The 20514-nt window shown below is 50.0% G+C and overlaps 2 protein-coding genes across 7 annotated transcripts in view; one reads left to right on the forward strand and one right to left on the reverse strand.

The window, feature by feature from the left end:
• The window catches only part of SEC14L3 (SEC14 like lipid binding 3), a 55671-nt gene that overhangs the window by 26479 nt on the left and 8678 nt on the right, over positions 1 to 20514 (reverse strand). For 5 of the 6 annotated variants that reach the window (XM_047759887.1, XM_047759889.1, XM_047759888.1 and 2 more), the window contains 4 exons: positions 19407 to 19490; positions 17435 to 17541; positions 16907 to 17046; positions 16643 to 16812 (listed from right to left, as the gene is read on the reverse strand). In XM_047759887.1, the coding sequence (XP_047615843.1) occupies positions 16643 to 16812; positions 16907 to 17046; positions 17435 to 17541; positions 19407 to 19490 (501 nt within the window). Of the gene's footprint in view, positions 1 to 14931; positions 15835 to 16642; positions 16813 to 16906; positions 17047 to 17434; positions 17542 to 19406; positions 19491 to 20514 lie in introns of those variants that run through there. The other variant, XM_047759886.1, reaches the window with a different exon arrangement.
• On the forward strand, positions 564 to 4035 carry MTFP1 (mitochondrial fission process 1). Its single transcript, XM_047759892.1, has 4 exons — positions 564 to 757; positions 1522 to 1649; positions 2006 to 2238; positions 3457 to 4035. The coding sequence occupies exons 1-4, from the start codon at positions 691 to 693 to the stop codon at positions 3527 to 3529; spliced, it is 501 nt and encodes a 166-aa protein (XP_047615848.1). The 5' UTR covers positions 564 to 690; the 3' UTR covers positions 3530 to 4035.

Genomic DNA, 20514 nt, shown 5'->3' on the forward strand with positions numbered 1-20514 from the left:
ACTGCCTGTCTTTAAACGCTGTGTCTTTGTTTGCTGATACCCCAAAGGATTCAGAGTTTCACTCGGGTTCTCAACATACACTCCATCAGTCTCATTTACCGAGCTTACCTTAAGAGCATGGGAACTAGAGCCTCACAGCCTGGAATCAAATGTTGGCCGGGAAAGTGACCAATTATTTCTATCTCTATTCCTCATCTGTAAAAGGAGGGTGGGGTTTATGCCTGGCTGAGGGGAGGGTTTAAAGAAGTAAGCCATCTGGAGTCTTTAGCCAACGGTCTGGATGGCACTAAACTCGATAAATGATGAGTGTAATTCATCCTCGAAACTGCCCCAGGAGTAAACCCATCCTGTTTCCTATCTAACAAATAAAGTGAGGTGCAGAGAAGTACAGACTCTTGCTCGAGGTCACACAGCTATGAAGCGTAGCATCCGGTATTTGAACCTGCGTCTCTTTGGCTCCAACACTACAGTCAGTGCGGAGAGAGGATCGCGCAACCGTTCAACCCCAGAGAAAACGTGATGAAAATTGATCTGTAAAACCCAAGCTTGGGAGGGGGGCGCCAGTGCGCGAGGGAATTTGCAGACGCTCCCTGCTGGTGGGGACCGCACGACCTGTCCTTCAGTCTGGGACCTTAAGCCGGTCCCGCAGCCGCAGACAGGAGCGCTAGTGGAAGCCGAGGCGGAAGCGTCATGTCTGAGCCGCCCCCGCGGGGGGCCGAGCGCGACCTTTTCCGGGACACGTGGGTGCGGTACTTGGGTGAGCGCGGGGCGAGGGGCACGGCGACCCCCACACCACGTGGCTGGGAAGCAGGGGTTCCCAGACGCCGGTCAGGGACATGGCGAACGTGAGGAGGACTGTAGTTCTCATTCAGCCGGGGCAGAGACTGGGCTCAGAGAGGGTTCTGGACTGGCTCAAGGTCACACAGCTTGGCCTGTCCAGCCCGGCCCTCACGGTCTCTGCTGGTCTGTCTCCCAGGTGGAAGCTGCAGCCCAAGTAGGTGGATGGGGATGAGTGGGCTGCCCCCTGTGGAATGACTGGACACTGGCTGTAGTCAGGGCACTTGAACTCTCATCTTGGATCAGTGGCTCTGACTAAGCTTGTTTCTTCCTCAGCAAAAAGGGATGAGCACAAGGTCTCTCTCATTGGGTGGTAGTTGTGAGGGTAGAATGAGATAAGGTACAGAAAGGCCTGGCACTTAGCGAGTGCCCCGTCAGAGGGGCTGCCTTTAGTCTCTCTCACTGCCTGTCCCCCCAGCCAGCTCACATGCTTCTAGAACCCAGGCTATTAAGGCAAGTAGGCTGTGAGAATGGAGACAGTACTCAGCTCTCCCATAAGGAAAGAGTCCAGGTGAGCATCATGGGTGTCATTTTACAGGTGGGGAAACACTCACAGGAGTAAAGTCACTTTGTCTAAGGTCATCCAGCTACTGCTTAGCAGGCTGAGATAAGAACCATCTCCCTCTAGTGCCCTCTTGTGGAACAACCCAACCTCTCAGGAATTAAATATTCCTCCCCCACCAGGCTACGCCAATGAGGTAGGGGAGGCCTTCCGCTCCTTGGTGCCAACAGCTGTTGTGTGGCTGAGCTATGGTGTGTCCAGCTCCTATGTGCTGGCCGATGCCATTGACAAAGGCAAGAAGGCAAGAGATGTAAGTGTTAACCTGCCCCTCAACCCCCACCCCAGTCCACTCCCCTTGTGGTCAGTCTACAGCCTTGCATATGGTTAAGTCCCTTGTGGCACAGTCGAGTCCCCACAGCCTGGCCTGGTGCATTCCACACCACAGTCCTGCTTGCAGGATAGGCACCCCACCCCCAACCGTGCAGGTGACATGATCTATACTGAAGTCCTGTTTGTGCATGAGTCAACCTTCAGCCCAGAACCCAACACTGGGTGGCTCTGTCCCCACCCACCTTCACTTCCCTCTCCCTGGTCCCTCCCATGCTTCTTTCTACAGAGTTTCCTGCTTCTGCCTCTGCTGGGTTATGTGTCTCTTGTACCTACCAGGTGCCAAGCCCTGAGGCAGGCCGCAGCACCAGGGTGACCGTGGCCGTGGTAGATACCTTTGTGTGGCAGGCTCTGGCCTCTGTGGCCATCCCAGGCTTCACTATCAACCGTGTGTGTGCTGCCTCTCTCTACATCCTGGGCACTGCCACCCGCTGGCCTCTGGCTGTCCGCAAGTGGACCACTACTGCACTGGGGCTACTGGCCATCCCCATCATCATCCACCCCATCGACAGGTGGGTGCCCCTCCCTGCTTCAGAAAACTCTACAGGTGAGATAATCTTTGAGAAGTGTGGGGTGTACCCACTTTTCACAGAACAAAAACAGCAGAGGCATGGCTAGCACTTGGGGCTCCTGAGGTAGAAAGGACAATCTATGTCCTTCTTATGATCTGGCAGGCACTTGGGCAGTAAGGTGGGAGGTGCCTTGAGAGTATGGGACTGAGGACAAATAAATTCCCAGAAAGAAAATCCAGTGTTAGAAAACAACCATAGGTAGCCAGAAACAGTTGCGTCCTGGAGGGGATGGGTTTGAAGTTTTGGTGACAGAAGCCCAACTGAAACTGGGTTAAATAAAATAGGATTGATTGTCTCATGAAACTAAAAATTCAAAGTTGTATTTCTTTCAGATATGGCTGGATCCAAATACCCAACTGACGTTATTAGGGGTCTGGATCTCTCTGCTGCCCTTCTTCCTACCCTACTCTGTGTTGGCTTCAGTCACTTTCCCTCTGTGGGAGCAGAGATGGCTCCCAGTAGCTCCCAGCTTTCCTCCCACCAGCTTAGCAACCCCCACGGGAAGCTGTTTTTTGTTTTTTGTTTTTTTGGTTTTTTTTTTTTTTTGCTTTTTAGGGCCGCACTCGTGGCATATGGAAGTTCCCAGGCTAGGGGTTGAATTGGAGCTACAGCTGCTGGTCTGTAGCCACAGCCACAGCCACAGCAACAGCAACACCAGATACTTAACTAACTGAGCCAGGCCAGGGATAGAACCTGCAACCTCATGGTTCCTAGTCAGATTCACTTCCACTGCGCCGTAACGGGAACTCCCCCATGGGAAGCTTCTTAATAGTGACAGCAAAAATCCTGAAGAAGGTTGTCATATGCCTCGCTGGGACTGGGTGCCCACTCCTGAGCCAGTTTCCCTTTTCTGATTGGCCAGGCTTGGATCATGTGCCTGCTCTTAGAACTAGAGATGGGGCCAATCCAGCCAAACCAACAGAGAGTGGGAGGAGGCATCTTTTCCCATGGGAACCTAGCTGACCCTGAGGTTCTTGTGAGTCTTTTACTCTCTCTGTGTCTGTTTTCCCAGTTGAACAAAGAGGAGGGTGATGGCTGCCACCTGGACGGCACTTGTGTCCTGAGTCCAGGAGTCCCTTCCTCAGCCCTGACCTCCCGCCTCCATTCCCCAGTTAGCATCCCTTGGTCACCTACTCAGGACTCTCCATTGCCCCACAGGTCAGTGGACTTCCTCCTGGACTCCAGCCTCCGCAAGCTCTACCCCTCAGTGGAGAAGCCCAGCTCCTCCTGACTCCACCCTGGTACCTGGCCTGTGGGTTTGCCTATTCCCTGTTCCACCTCCTTCCTCCTGCCAGGGGAAGTGGACACCTAGTTGCCTAGGGTCCGAGGCCGACACCTGAGTAGGTTTAAGCTGAACGGAAACTGAGAGATAATGACCTCAGAGCAGAAGCTGCAACGACTCACAGACAGGACCTGAACCCCATCTGCTTCCATGGAATCTGTGATACTGAGCCATAATGGATGCTGGGTGGCCCCAGCCCTGTCTTTTGACAGAAAAGTAACATCCTCCCATGGAGGGTAGGGAAACTGAGGTGCAGACAAGGCAAGGAATATGGCTAAGATCACCCAAGCTGGGACCCAGGCCTCCCAATGGCTCGGCTGGGCCACTGCATGGCAGTGCGGCTGACAGAGAAACAGGAGTGCAGTAGCGGGGACCCTGAGAAGTGATTCGCTGTCTGCCCCTCCTGGTGCAGGGGCTGTCAGGGCCTGGCTGGCAATAAATCCTCAAGAAGCTGAGTTTTCTCTTTTTCTACTGGGGATGAGCAAGTGTGGTGATGGGGAGCAGGGCTGGGGGCCCTCAGAGTGGAGGCTGATGTCTCTGGCCACACATCACTCACACTGGCCAGCACTGGGCCGTCTGCAGATGCCTGGGATTCTGCCTTGGTGCTGCCAGCCTCCTTTGGGGAGGCACTGCCCTCTTTCTGCAAGTCTCCCCAAATACTCACACCACTGGGAGGGGAGCCTGTTGGGCAGATACAACCTGAGCCTGACTCCAGCCTGCTTCTCCCTTAGTTCACCCCTACAAGGTTGCCTCTGACCTCCTCTGGGCTCCCTCCATCATTGTGCTAATGGCCTGAGCCTATTATCCTGTAGGCTCCAGCCCCAACTCCCCTGGTCCCTGTGCACATCAGCTGTGTGGCTTTGAGCATCTTGGTGAAGTAGGGGTAATGACGGAGATTCCCACATTGGCTTGTGAGGGCTGAAGTGAGAGGTCCAAAGCACCCAGCACAGAATGGGTAGTTGCCCCTCCCTGGCAGCCTAGTCTTGCTTCTACACTGAACCCTCCAGGGTAGGGTTGCTGACTATATCAGATAACATGATGCACAATTAAATTTACTTGATTTAAAGGACAAAGAGTACTTTAGTATACGTAATGTCCCTAATTTCATGGAAAATATGTACACTGAAAATTTCTTCATTGCTTATCTGAAATTCACATTTAACTGAGCATCCTGTATTTTATCTGCAACTCTGCTCTGGGGCAGGGGTATGGGCATCATGGAGCCTAAACACTCTAGCCCTGTAGAGGTAGGAAGCTCTCTCAAGCCTGCCTTTTTCTTGGGCAGGTGACGAGGGACAGTTCTTAGTGACTGGGTTAACTCGATGCTCTCATTTGATGGGTGGGGAAACAGGTGCAGAGAGGTCCATGAGACTGGAGGTGTCAGACGCTGGCGTAAGAGCATACTGCTTTCCTGGGGTCTGAGAGGATGAGGCACACCCCTGCTGGCACTAGGTAGGGGGAAGTGACTTCCCATACCAGGACTGGAGCATATGGGGGGTTGGATCCCCAAGCAGCCAGCTTCACACAATGCTCAGCACCACCACAAGGAGGCAGCACCTCCCAGTGCACCCGCCTTGACTGGTTCAAATCACCTCCAGGGTTATTGAGAGCATCTTAACTGAACTGCTCCTAGTGCACCAGGTTCTATGCTAAGTGCTTCCTCTGATATGGCTCATTTACCTTTTAACCCTTTACAACCACATTGTGGTTGAGTCACTCCAACCTCCCCTGTTACCCCAAGTCCAGTCCTGCTTCCTTGCCTACTGCCTTCCAGTTTACATGGCTGTTTACAGAGGCAGAGGCAGAGCTGACTCATAGGCTGTGTGACCCTGGACAAATTACCTAACCTCTCTGAGCCTTGGTTTCCTCACTGTACAATTTTCTGTAATGACTCTCTAAAGCTGCTATAAGGATTACAGGAAAAATATATGGCTTGCAAAGCAGTTGGCCAGAGTGGGGTTCACAGAGTTATTTAATCACTATTATGATTGCGGCAAGAGACATACTTCAAGAGCAGATAATTGGTAATTGTACCATCAGATAACTAACCTAGAGAGAAAGTATGCCAATTACATGGTTCAGGGATTCTGAACCTAAGAATTTATTCAGAGGAAATAATTGGATGATAATCCAAAGATGTGCCTCTGAGAGTGATCATTATGGTTTTATTTTTATGAACTAAAATCTTGGGCACTCTTCCAAGACCCAGTGCCTAAAGGAGCAAGCTTCTGAACTGATCCTGCTGGCGGTGGCTGAATCTCCCCAAGTCCCTCCTCTGTTCTGATAACCTCCCATGACTCCTGACAGCCCCCAGGATCCAGTCCAAACATCTCAGCCTGTCATTCAGAGACTCCAGGCCTTGACAGTCTCCTCTCACCGTGTTGTATCCTGCACCTGTTCTTTTCTCCCCTAACTCCTCGCCCTGCACAGGCAGCCTCTGTCCTTTTGCTCAGGCCATGCCACCTGTCAGGAATACCCTCCCCATCCCCATTTCCCTCTGTCCTCAGCCTTCAAGGTCCACCTCTAATGGTACCTGCTCCGTGAATCCTCCCCAACTTCTTCCCCCAGAGAGAATCATCTTGATGCTCCTCCCTCCCCTTGGACAAGAGTCATCAAATGATACCCACAGAGAACACGGATCTTACTATGTGCCAGGCACTGTGCTAAGCATCGTAACTCCCGTAATGGCCTGTGTGGGAGGTGCCATCATTCTCCTCTTACAGATGAGACTGCTCAGTCCACTGTGTGGTGAGCCTCCCCTCAGCATTAACTCTTACAAGCCTTATTAAATCCCATGTGAGGCGGGTTTCAGAGCCTTTCTAAAATCAGAAGGCATTGCAGGCAGGTAGGGGGCACAGCTGGGGAATGTGGAAGAGCTCAGCCTGGCCCAGCTCAGCAGTGCCCTACGCTCATCTGTGGGCTCCAGGTGAGGCTTGTTCCTTCCTCAGCCTCCTCTGGGGCAATTTAAGGAGGTTTGTGGTGGGTAAGCAATGCTTCTTCTCATTATGGCTGCCAGCAGGGGGCTTCTGCAGTCTGCTCTGGTTTTGCTTCTCGGTAAAGTCTGGGCAACAGGTCTCCCTTGTGAGCTGGTGTGGTGGGTGGAGGCCCTGCTTCTGCCCTCCCCACCCCTGAACTGAGCTTCCCTCTGCCAGCTGTGCATCTGGTGAGCCCCCAGATAACTGGATAATGTATCCCACCACACCTGGCCTGGGCTACCAAAGGAGTTGGACTTGGCATCCTGGGGATACTGGGAGGAGGGGATTCCTTCTTGATGGCCTGAGAGTTACTCTGTCCGGTGCCCTCCAACACTCAGCCCCTCCCACCATGCCCCCTTCCCCTAAAGTCCCTTGCTGCCTCCCCGACTGACTACCTAGCACACCGGAGTCCTGCATCACCTCTTTCTCTTCCATGACCTTCACCCTGCGTCTGGGGAGCTTTCAGCTTTGTCCCAGGCTGAGCAGAAACTTCCTAGAAACCAGGGCGGAGTCGTAAGGTTTGAGTTCCCCAGCCACGCTAAACTCAGAGGCCCCCACCCTACCCCACCCCTGGCCTCTAGAACTGAGCCTGGCATGCAGTAGGTGCTCAACAAAACAAACACTGACAACTGCCTTAAGTTCTTAAAGAAAATTCCTCCAAATCCTTTATATTCCTTGGTTTGCCCTAGGCCTCTGGGTCAAGATAATCCTTAGAGGCAGCATGGCAAGGTGGTCAGGAGCCCAAATGGTAAAAACCATTAGCTGGAGACTGTGGGGAATGAGTCTGTTTATACACAGGCCAGCTGCTCATACCAACACAAAGCAGTTACTTGTAGGGACGGGGTAAAGGTAAACTCAGCTTTGGTATCATCTGAATCTTGCCATATAACAACCCCAATCTTTAAATAGTCCTGGAAGAGCCATTAGTTAGGAGTTTCAATCTAAGTTCTGTAGCTGATAGCTGCAAGTAACCATGGGCAGATGGTAGGATCTTCCAGCCTCAATTTCCACATCTGTAAAGTAGGGGCAGTTGTGTGGTTCGCATGGGTATATGGAGGAGCCCCTAATGGCAGCTATGAGGATGCTCAGTGCTGGTTAAGCTTGTTTGAGCAGCATCTCTTTGTTCCTTCCACTCCTAGCCCCTCTAGGGGAAACCGCCCAGGGCCTGCCCTCCAGTCTGGCTGTGGGGAACTACTAGACCCCCTTCACCTGTGGCACCTTTTCCTTGGAAGGCCCCCAGCCCAGGCTGCTCCTTGGGCAGCAGACAGACAGCTTGGCCGCAGCTGGCCTGTCGTGGACCCTGCCTGGACCCCTCCAAGGAGGCCTCAGCCTTCAGTCCAGGTAGTCCTCCAGGTGTTGTGTGGTGAGTCCTGGTCTGGACTCATGTATGAAGGGAATGGGGAGTGAACCCCTGAGGGCTGCCCACAGAGGGCAGAATGTGGGCCTTGTGTACCACCCTGCACCTGGCCTCGGTCTTCTGTCCCTGGTGGGACAGGGAAGCACCCATTTGGTAGATGAGGCAGGGTAAGGACTGAAGTTCAGCTGCTCTCTGAGCCTCTGTTATCCTCTCTGAAAAATGGGCATAACACTTCTAGGACCATCCAGGAAGGAATGGAACAATGGCTGTGATCTACCAGGCATGCAGTAGATGCTTGTTACAAGGTGGCCATGACTACATACCAGGAAGGTCTCTCTTCCCTCAGTGGCCTTGCTGCCTCCCTATGTAGAAGACTTGTGGCTGATCCTAGAAGCTCGCCTCCAGCCAGTGCTAAACCGGGCCATGAAGCTCTACGTGGACCAGTGTGTGGGCTCCCAGAGCCGGTACCTGAACCACTCCCAGAGGATATACACCTTTGTCTTCAACCAGGGGTCTGTGGGCTATGGGAGGTGGGTAGGAGATAGGGGCAGAGACCTCAGGTCTAGTCTGGAGTCTCGCTTAGGTGGGCTGCTGGTGTAATCACCTGTAGACGTCTGTCTTTTGCACTTGGTCATTGGTGACCAACTTTTTTTGTGCTTGGTCTGAATTTGCCAGGGTCTGAAGCTGCCTATCTGGGCTGAGTAGCTTGGCAGAGGATGGGCTGTTCTTCCCAGCCAAGGAGCAGGCTTTTGAGTTGCTGCAGGGCCTCCGAGTCCTTCACTCGCGGCCGACTTTGTAATTCTGCCCTTTGCTCAGGCTAAACACATACGTCCCCAGATTCTAGTAATGGGGTAGACATCCTTTAACATGGTTTTAAGGAGCAAGAAGGTCCTGCAATGTGAGCCTCTCTGTGGCTTCCCAGGAAACTTATTTTGGCCAGTCTCTGAGGTGATGGTCCTTCTAGCCCCCTTGTCTGTCCCCCAGGTGCCTCTCCATAGGCCCTAGTTCTGGCTTGGTCCCAGCAGAATAATGAGATGTTGCAGTTCAGCGTGGAGGTCTTCATGCTCAACAGTGATATGGAAGAGGATGAGGTGAGGGCCATGCCCCAGGTGCAGCTGGAGATCAGGGAATTCTCTTCCTGTTACCTGCTTCCCCTACCAGGGCTATTTTGGGCAGAGTTGGGGGTCAGCCCAGGAAAGAGGTGCTGGATCCCCAGTAAGTCATCCGGATTTAGCAAATAAAAATTTTTTCTTTGTCTTTTTAGGGCTGCACCTGCAGCATACGGAGGTTCCCAGGCTAGGGATCTAATGGGAGCTGTAGCCGCTGGCCTACTCCACAGCCACAGCAACGCCAGATCCGAGCTGCATCTGCGACCTACACCACAACTCACAGCAATGCCAGATCCTTAACCCACTGAGTGAGGTCAGGGATCAAACCAGCATCCTCATGGATCCTAGTCGGGTTCATTAACCACTGAGCCACGATAGGAACTCCTAGCAAATAAAAATTTAGGCATTCCAGTTAAACATGAATTTCAGATAAACAATGATTTCTTTCTTTTTTTTTTTTTTAAGGTCCGCACCCGCAGCATATGGAGGTTCCCAGGCTAGGGGTCGAATTGCAGCTATAGCCGCTGGCCTATGCCACAACCACAACAACACAGGATCTGAGCTGTGTCTGTGACCTATACCACAGCTTGCAGCAATGCTGGCTCCCTAACCCACAAGCAAGGCCAGGGATAGAACCTGCATCCTCATGGATACTAGTCAGATTCTTTTCTGCTGAGCCATGACAGGGACTCCAACAATGAATTTTTTAGTTTAAATAAGTCCCAAATATTACATGGGATATATATGTGCTAAATTTTTAAAAAGTTAACTGAGTAGCCCGTATTATCTGGCAACCCTCACCCCTGAGAATGGCAGTGGGATAGGCATTGAGAGCTGGGACTCAGAACCCAAGGCTATGTAGAACTCCACTATCACGTCAAGTTGTAACTTAACCAGCACCCCATGGCAGAAACTAGCCAAGGGTTCCAAACTGCCCTTGTTCTAAACCAGGGTTACTGCGAGGAAATTGGAAACATTGGGAGAATTTTCTCTCCCTCTACAGGCCTATTATGGGCCAGGGCTGTGACAGTCACAGGCTGGCCTGGCTTCTCCCTGCAGTGCCCAGCTGGATAAACGAGGCATAAGGTAGTTCAACACAGGGACCATGTGTTGGGGACCATGGGAGCCCAGGAGGAGATCCTTCTGTGTATATATCATCTGCTGGACAAGCTTCTGGGGTTGGAGGAGACCCTTTGAGCCTGGCTGTAAATCCTATTTTTACACCACCATCTCATACAGGTGAGTGCTCCCTTTTCCAAGCTGTGGGACGGCAGGGAAGCGCCTTCCTTATTTTGTTTTCCTGAAATGGAAATGTGAGCCACCCAAATGTGCAGGCCCTGGGTTCTGGAAGCTGGGTATTTAGGAGAGATGAAAGGCCTCAGCTAGATCTGTACCCAGATGCTTCACTCACATCATGAGAAATCCATATCCTGGAAATGGAGGTGGACTCTTCTTGGTACAGACAGACCAGGGAAAGGAAGGTTCAGAGAGGCCAAGTGACTGTCCACCATCACACAGCTAATATGGCCACACTGGTATTGGGATCTGGGGCAGGACCTCTCTCCTGGGCAGGCTGTGGTCCCTCTACTCTCCTGACTGTGCACATCTTTCTGTCTGCACTATTGGCAGCTGGCAGCTGATAAACGGGAAAGCTCAGTGTGTAACTGCTGTTACAGTGTGTAACTTTTGGTTATCCTCACCCAAAGAAAGGGTATCACCATGCTAAAGGGGGAGCAGGACCAAGTTGGGGGGATTTGGGCTTGTGTGGCAGATGGATATCACTGAATCTGTTGTGGGTGTGGGCTCTGGGCTTGGGGGTGGACAAGATGCTGAGCTGGGGGAGGGGAAGGCCCTGAGGAGATCATGGCTTGGGAGGGGTCACCCATGGGCTGGCCTGTGACCTGTACTGCCGCTCTGTCCCACGGGTGCTTTGAGGAAAAAGCTCGCCTGTGACAGTGCACTAATAGCGCCCCCCCCCTTTACCAAGCAGGTATAACAAGCAAATATATAACCATCCCAGAAAATCTGGATACTTCCTAAACTTCCTACAGCTCAAATTATTGGGGTTTTTTTTGTTTTGTCTTTTTAGGGCCGAACCCGAAGCATATGGAGGTTCCCAGGCTAGGGGTCCAATTGGAGCTGTTGCTGCTGGCCTACACCACAGCCACAGCAATGCCAGATCTAAGCCATATCTGCGACCTACAACATAGCTCCCGGTAACACTGCATCCTTAACCCACTGAGCGAGACCAGGGATTAAACCCGCAACCTCATGGTTCCTAGTCAGATTCATTTCCACTGCACCATGACGGGAACTCCCCTTGCTCAAATCACTGTTAAGCAACATCTCAGTGTAGCTATATTTGGGTGGCTTTGTTATATATGTACTTTAATATAATGGTCTAGTTTCTGTATACTCTATAACATGCTTCAATAATACACTACAGGATGTTCTGCTGGTCTGATACCTCTTTTATATTTGTGACGGTATGATGATCCATGGAATGGAGGGAGGTACTGTAACTGAACCAGTACTGTGTGAACAGATATTTGTGTTCTTCAGTTATTTTCTCTTCAGTTATTTTTTCTTACAGTTATTTTCACCTACTATGATAGGTGACCCCCTCACTGCCCCCAGCCCCCATTTAGTGGAGTGATTAAGTTATACATATACACACATCAATTCTTTCAGATTCTTTCCCCACGTAGATTATCACAGACTATTGGGTAGTTTTCTGTGCTATACAGCAAGTCCCTGCTGGCCAATCATTCCATATACCTCAGTGTGAATATGCCAGTTCCAAACCCCCAGTCCATACCTCCTACCCCCTACCTGTCTCCTTTGGTAACTATAAGTTTTTCAAAGTCTGTGAATCTGTTTCTGTTCTTCAAATAAGTTCATTTGTATCCTTTTTTTAGATTCCACATGTCAGTGATTTGATGTTTGTCTTTCACTGTCTGACATTCCTTAGTATGATAATTTCTAGGTCCATCTGTTACTGTAAATGGCATTATTTCATTCTTTTCTATGGCTGAGTAATATTCCATTGTATATATATGTACCACATCTTCTGTATCCACTTCTCTGTCGATGGACATTTAGGTTGTTTCCATGTCTTGGCTATTATAAATAGTGCAGCAATGAACATTGGGGTGCATATATCTTTTCAAATTACGGTTTTCTCCAGATAGATACCCAGCTGTGGGATTTCTGGATATATGGTAGTTCTCTTTTTGGTTTTTCTGAGCAACATCCCTACTGTTTCCCACAGTGCTTGCACCAATTTTCATTCCCACCAACAGTGTAATAAGAGAGTTGCCTTTTCTCTGCACCCTCTCCAGCGTTTATTGTTTATAGACTTTTTGATGATGGCCATTCTGACTGGTGTAAGGTGGTACCACACAGTAGTTTTGATTTGCACTTCTCTAATAATTAGTGATGTTGAGCATCTTTTTCTGTGTTTTGGGGCCATCTGTACGTCTTCTTTGGAGAAATGTTTGGATCTCCTGCCCATTTTTGATTGGGTTGTCTTTTGGATATTGAGCTGCTGGTGTTTGTATATTTAATCCCTTGTTGGTTGCTTTGTCTGAAAGTATTTTCTCCCATTCTGTGGGTTGTCTTTTATTTTGTTTATGGTTAGTAAGTCAGCTCTGAGCCCCACCAAGGAGAGCTGGGAAGCAGGGGGCCCTTCAGAACACAACTGAATCACCTTTTGTATACATACAATAAAGTTTTCTCTAGCACTCTGGTCTTGCTTTTGCTCCTCTGTCGCTTGTGTGTGTTGATACCATGTGTTGGGGGACAAACCTGACCTTACTGGTGTGATGTGAAAGTGGAGTCTCTGCAGAGGCTGCTACAGTGCTGGGTTCCTGGGGAAGAAAGTGGGTCTAGTGCCTAATTAGCACCAGCACACAAGGTTTCCCTGGCCTGGGGTCTGCAGGGTAAGTGGCCCAGACTTTCAGCCTCAACTGCCAAATGTGACCCCTCTTTCTTAAGGAAAACAGCCTGCCGATACCATCTGTGCCTCCCAAGGGCAGCTGGGGCCTTTCCTTCTCCATCTCTTCCTGGCATTTCTGGAAACTGGGATTTAACTTCCCTTCTCACAGAGTGGGAAAGCTGCAGGTCCTGTTCTTCCTGCCCTATGGAGTTTGCTGACCACTGCTGGAATTGATTGGGTGGGGTCCTTTTCCTTCCTCATATCACCTCCTGGATGCTCAGAACTTGAGCAAAGCATCTGGCCCCAGGGTGAGACTGGAGGCCTGGAGGCCAGGAGCCGCAGAGCTGCTTCCCACTGACTGTGTGTGTGGAGGGGAGAGGGTTTGCCTGGTTGGGCATCAGCAGATACCGAAGGGCACATTTTGGTTCTCAGCTTTAGCCCTAGCCTACGCTCTTTGTACCCATCCCCTCGCCCACTCCCACCTTATGTAGCAAGTCCCCTCTCTGCTCAAAATGGGGGCTGTGAGCTGCAGTAGGAGTTTGGACAAGTGCAGATAATCCAACAACACTGTTTATGGCAGCCTCAGCCCCAAGGATGCAAAAGTTCCACTCCTCATCCTCTGTCCCTGCTGCAGCATGGCAGAGGGGCCTTTCCCTCAGGAGACAAGGGTGAGACACTCCACACCGTCTTCCATGCTACCCCCCCAGTGCTGAGCCATCCTCCCCATTACATCCTTGCCCCAACTGCGGGTACTGCCACCATCTTCCAAGAGTGTGAGCCCATCTTCTCTGCCTCTCCATTTCTCCCTCTCCTTTCATCCCTTATTTGTAGCATGGCCAGATAAAATACAGAATGCCCAGTTAAATTTAATTTCGGATTAACAATGAATACATTTTAAGTCTGTCCCAAGTATTGATTTTTTTCCTTCTAAATCTGACAACACTTTCTTCTTTTCCTCGTTCCATTCTGCACCCACTCTACCTCCCTGCTCCTTCAGCCCCCAGCTCAGAGTCAGCAGTCTTGTTCTGTTCCGGCAAGTTGCTGCAGTAACGTGAATTAGTGGTGGGGGGAGTGTGGCTTTAGCTCCATTCCTATTTCTGCCACCCATGGACTGAATGGAAGCAAGCTAGTGCCTTTCGGCAGTTGCTTCTCATCTATAATATATGTCTATATGTGCAGATGGAAAGTACTAGCTGCTCCTGAATGTTTGCTTGATTTTTCTCAGAGTCAGGGTTTCTATTCTGCCCATGTGGGCTCACCCCAGCCAGCTCGGCCCTCAGCTCATTTCCAAGGAATCTCAGGTCCTTTGGTTTCCACCCATCCACATTCTCTGTGAAATCCGGCTCCTCCTTGATATTCCTGTTAAGAAACATGTCAGGACCTGGGGTTCAAGTCAGCAGCTCCACCTCCCTGACTTGGATCAGGAACATCCTGGATCCCTGATGTGTCCAGTCATGGTGGAAGTCAAGGGGTCATGTTTCTCAGAGGCCATGTGAGTGGTGGACTAAATGCAGGGCTTTAAAGCATAAGCCCTATCTACTCTGTTCTGAGTTTCATTGGATGAGCTGCTTACTTAACACTGTGTGTCTCCACTGTTCCGGCCACCCAATGGGCATAACACCTCCTCCACCCACAAGCTGGGACTGGAGAAGGTGACATTCAGGACATTTCCTCTGAATGATCTAAGACAGACAAATCATTCCTTCTTTTCTTCTCTGAAAAAGTAGGGTCTTGGGAGATGATGTTATGGGGCAATTAAGAGCTATGTCTTTGGAGTATAAACAAACAAAACCTGCGTTTAAATCTGTCACTTAAGAGCTGTGTGATGTTGGGTGACTTCACCTCTCTGAGCCTTAGTTTCCTTATGCATAAGTGGCCATGACACATGGCCTCAGGGTAGGCATGAGAGTGAAATCAGTGAAACTCATAAAGCACTTGGCACTGTGTGTGGTACACAGAGAGCACTCACCAAATGACAGCTATGATTTTTTATTATTGCCAGGCAGCAGCTCAAGCCAGATGTGACATCCTTTGTTTCTAGGAAAGTGCTTTTAATTGCTTAAAACATAAGTTGTGAGTTCCTGGGGAAGGTGGTGAGGGTAGGAGTGATGGGTTGGGAAAGCTGTGTGCCCTGAGTCAGACAAAACCTTCTGTAGGCAGTTCCTACCTACCCAAAGGGGCAGCCACTGCCAGAAATGTGGGGGCTGGATCACCTGGGTTTCCAGGAGAGTCCATCACCTCCAGGGCCCTTTCCCTGTCCAAGGTGCTGAAATATGCCCTGGTAGACGCCTTCTTGTCTTGCACACCCATGAATCACTTGCACCTTACCTCCATTCAACTTTGCAAGTATACACTGAGCAGATACTATGTAAGGGGGAGAAGAAAAAAAGAATGTAGATACATCTCCAAGCCAAGATGCTTACAACTCATAGGGAAGGAATTCAAGCAACACATAAATGCCTTAGGAGAAGTGAAGACAGACTAGGAGATTCATCCTCCTAGTTTTTGGGTTTCAGGGACATCTACCTCTTGCTTTTACCTTTGGCTTCTTCCTTTTCTGCAATCTTGGCATCCTCCAAGGCCACTCCTTTCATACCTTTCCTAATCTGACCACAACATATGAGTCTTCCCAAGGCAACCGTTTACTCACTAATGTCACAGAGTGAAGAGGACTAGTGAGTAATTTCTGGAGGGAGATCAGGATATACATAGGGAAAGCAGAGGTCAGGGGTCTCTGGAAAGTGAGGGAGCTGCCTAGACAGGGGTAAGTTCTTCGTCATATTTCTGCATGCCCTCATCCGGGAGCAGCACCTCCACTGTGAAGCTGACCTTCTTGGCATGGACAAAGCTATAGGTGTTGTCGAAACGCAGGACGTCTAGGGGGACAGATGGACAGATGGGTAGTTGGGGCAGTATTCACACTCCCTGAGCCCTTCCCCAGCCATGGGGGAGGACAGGCTGTGTTCCCACTTCTCTGTTTGCCAAGGTTCCCCCACTCCTGTTCCCTTCCCCATGGGAACCACCACTCCTAAGCAGAGCCTGTAAACAGACACTGACCTGCTCCTGGCATGTGCCCAACCTGGCTTTAGTTGCACCAACTGGCAATGAGAACAATGGCCACTGCATCCCATTGTCCCCACACCTGGACAGTCACATGATGGGTGTGCGAGGGTGGTGGTTGGGAACATCAGAGGCCTCCCAGCTCCCCCTGAATGAGGCAGTGCGCTGGGCGAGGACTGTGCATGCCTTCTGCCTCCTTAAAAGCATCTCCAGAGGTAAGAGTTGTAACCTCTGTTTCACAGGTGAGCAAACCAACGGTGCAGACTGGTAAGACATTTTCCCAGGGTTATGCAGCTACCACGAGGCTTAAATGGGACCCTGGCACCACTCTCAGCTGTGTGGCTCTGGACAAGTTGGTTTACCTCTCAGAGGACCAGTTTCCTCCTGGGGAAAGTCACTTACCCTACTGTTCCTTGTCTGTGTCCTGCATCACAAGGACTCTCAGTCCCTTTCAGGGCCTGTCTCTGGCTCCTAGGGCACCGAAGGTACACTTGAGAGTGTGGACTGAATGAGTGACTGTATGGATGAATGGCACTGACCTAGGCTATATGTCCCTGAATACTACCCCTGTTTCTTTCCCTAAACCATGGGATAGGTGGCTCCAACCTCCCAGGGCAAACTTACAGACTCCAGCTTCTGTGCAGGTGAGGCTCCCATCCTCTGGTACCATGTGGGCATTGTAGCGCTGGCTAGGCAGCACCTCTGTCATCTCCCCAGCCCGCTGCCGTTCCCCCATCTTGGTCTTCAGGAAAACCCCAAAGCCAATATCTGCACCATCAGATGAGAACTGCCACCTGTGGTGGGGGAGTGGGCAGGTTGCTACTCAGTCTGACGGGTCCCTGAGGGGCTAGGGCCCAGCCAGGAGTGGGTGGGTGGTCTGTTACTTACCTGAGGACACAGCCTGGGAACAGGATCTCATACTCCACCTGCTGCGACGAGCCACGGCTGATCTGCACCGAGTGCTCATACTGAGTCTTCACTTGGTCCCGCACGTACATGGACTTGGGGATCTCCCCACCATAGTTGATCTGCAGAAACAGAACAGGATAGGCTTGCTCCCCTCTCCCAGCCATTGCACTGTTCAAGCTATTTCTCCTGCCTGAGATAATTTCACCATCTCCTGGAAGGATCCTGCTCATCCTGTCCTCTCCAAACCCCCAGGATGCCTCCTCTGGCTTTCCAGCCTTGGTCAGAGCCTCTTTGGGAACTTCCCCTTCTAGCTCATCCCCATGGGTCAAAATTTTCTCATTTCATGTTTCCCTGTACAACTGCTGAGAGGCCCGTGAGAGCAGCACTGGGACTAAATCAACAGCTGGCTAGGGGGTCTCTCCATAGACATATGTGGAATGAATGAGTGGGTGAGAAAGGAACCCATCTCTACTCTTCTCTCCTCCCCTGTCCTGGGGCTCTTCATACCTTAGTTAAACATTTGGGGTTCCCATCTGGGTCAGTCAGGGTCCCCCCAAACTGGGCAGGCAGTTCCTCAGGACTGATGAGTTTTAGCAAACCTTCTTTCCAGTTGTCTGTGGGCAGAGGGGTTAGAGGGTGACTATTAAGCATGAAAGGGACACATCAGGGAGTTCCCACTGTGGCTCAGTGGTTAACAAATCCAACTAGGAACCAAGACATTGCAGGTTCGATCCCTGGCCTTGCTCAGTGGGTTAAGGACCTGGCGCTGCCGTGAGCTGTGGTGTAGGTTGCAGATGCGGCTCAGATCCTGCATTGCTGTGGCTCTGGCGTAGGCCAGCAGCTACAGCTCCAATTAGACCCCTAGCCTGGGAACCTCCATATGCCATGGAAGTGGCCCTAGAAATGGCAAAAAGACAAAAAATAAAATAAAATTAAAAAAAGAAAGGGACACGTCAGCAACCCCCATTCCTACCAGGAAGATCTGAGCTTGGGGAGAAGCCCTGGAGGTGCTAGGCTGCCAGGGCCAATTACCCAGCCTCCCAGGCCTTGGGTTGCAGAAAGTATTTTCCAGCATTGTGTTGCTGTGGAAACAGGTCTCCCCTGGCTGATAGGTTTGCACATTTTGAGGGTCTCCCAGTCATGAGTAGCCAAGATTAGAATTGTCTAACTGTCTCATGGAGACTTTAAAGGCCAATGGGGTCAAGGACCATGTTGGGGGCCACAGTGTGCAAGTGGCATACCCAGGTCAGACCTCTGGGTGGAAGACGGACAGCTTTGGGTCTTTGAAAAGACCTCTTTCTCTCTTTTGCTTAATCAATACAACCATAATGCCCATTATTGTTCTTCATGCCCTATGCAAAGCTCTAAGTATTCTGGATGCAGGGGTATCACCAGGCCCCAGCCCTATTACTAATCCAAGCTATCCCCACTTACGGCCATGGGAGATTCCTTGAACCAGTGGGAAGCGAGGAAAGATACAACACCTTGCACCCCAGGGCCAAACGCACAGAGCCCTGTGCATCACCAAGTGGGGCAGAGGTCTGGACTTGGGTCTGGAGTTACCCAGAATGCTCCAGGATATGGGGACTACTTTGTGATCCACAAAGCTCCCTATTCCAGGAGAAGTGCGCAGAAGCAGAGACTGGGGTATCAGGAAGGAAGAAAAAAGAGGGATCCGTAAGATTCATCTCCATGCCCCCAGATTCTAAGATCTCCTGATTTGATGATCAGACCACTCTGCTTGTGAAAGGTTATCCTCCAACCTCAGCGTCACTGGTTGATGTTAAGAACTATTTTTCCTCTCTTTCTTTCTCTTTCCCTATCATTGAAAAAACAATTTTTTCCCTACTTATAAAGGTATTGTATGTAATTCTAAAATTTGGAAAGTACAGAAATATAAAAGATAAAGTTTAAAACTGCCTGATTTCTTGCAAATCATTGTCGTATTTCCTTCTAGAAATGTATTTTTGCTTTTATAAAAATACGACCACACCATACACATCTACTTTTCTTTTAACTTAATGACATTTCCCACGATATCAAATTATTTTTCATAGCTGCATGATAATTCATCAAATGGATGGATTATTATTTCCTTATCCAGTTCCTTTTTATTGGGGCTTCCTTCTCTGAATCACATCTCCTTTTCTTTCTCTTCTTCCTTGTCCTCCTTAGCCCACAATGCCTTTAAAAGCACTGAGGTGATGAGTGTTGAAAATAAACAATGGCTCATAGCCCAGAGGTTGACTAGCAACCAGACTGAAACTGGTAAGGAGGAAGATGTGGCGGCCTCAGTCACTAAAGTGGCATGGTGGGGAACAGGTAGAGGTAACTGGATAGACTCTATAGTGTAGGACCCATTTCACCTTTGAGAAGGATGAGCCTCTAACTCTGGGATATGTGGATCTCTGGATGGAGTTATGGACCAAAGTTCAAAGTTCATGCACAGAGCGCAAGGGATGAAGCTGGAAATACTTACTTCCCAACACTATAATTTTCCTGCGAGTATCCTCACTCAAGAAGGGCTTCATGAGGTTGTATCCCACAGGGAACAATTTGGTGGCTGGAGAGATATAAGCGGGATAATGGGGAAAATTACTCCATTTGGCTACTCTCTCCATAACAGTCTTAATCAACAGTATGGAGGCATCATGAATTACTTTGGCAAGTTCCAATGCCCTGCACCTGACAACCCACCCAATCAAATCGTCAACAAAAACAACAAGCAGCCAACCAACCAACCATACAATCAATCATCCAATGTATCAAACAAGCCAACAGATAACCAATCAATTCACCTTCTCACCAGTGCATCAATCAGCCTACCAACCAAACAGCCAACCACCAAATAGTCAACGAACAATCAACTGTCAATCAGTAAACCAATCAGCCAATTAAACTAGCTAACTGCCCAACCAACTGCCCTTTCCAGCCAGTCAACCGTTCAAATAGGCAGCAGTCAACCGTCCAATATCCAGCCAAACATCAAACCAGCCAACCAACTAACCAACCTGCCAACTAGCCTCTCACCCACATAGCCAAGCAAAATGCTAACTAGTCAATCAGTCTACAAAGCTAACAACTATCTTACCAACCATTACTCAGTCAACTAGCCAGTCAACCAACTGGCCAGTCAAGTGGACAACCAACTAAGCAGTGAATCAATCTACCAGTCAACCACCAAACATACATCCATCATTCCATCCACCTACCCACCCAGACAACAACCTTCCAAAGAGCTATTGAGTTTCTACCTGGCTCCAGGCCTGTGAGGGATACAACAGAAGTGGAGAATCAGAGGCCCTACCTTCAAGGAGAACACAACCCAAGGAAAAGAGGATGAACACATACAAGACAACTGGAGGCCCCAAGAAGGCAGTAAATAGGGAAGGACAGAAAGAGCTGCATCAGTTGCCAATCCCAGAGGCAATTTAGGGAGGAGAGATAATGTGGATGGGGAAGCAAGGGGAGATTCCTGAAAAAGCTGATGTTGGAGCTGTCTCTTCCTGAAGTAAAGCCAACCATAGAAGTTACCATCTATGGAACACTTACTCTGTGTCAGGTCTCTGAGTGATCTGCATGCAGCC

This window comes from Phacochoerus africanus, chromosome 15, assembly GCF_016906955.1.
Source record: "Phacochoerus africanus isolate WHEZ1 chromosome 15, ROS_Pafr_v1, whole genome shotgun sequence".
NCBI classification, from domain to species: domain Eukaryota; kingdom Metazoa; phylum Chordata; class Mammalia; order Artiodactyla; family Suidae; genus Phacochoerus; species Phacochoerus africanus.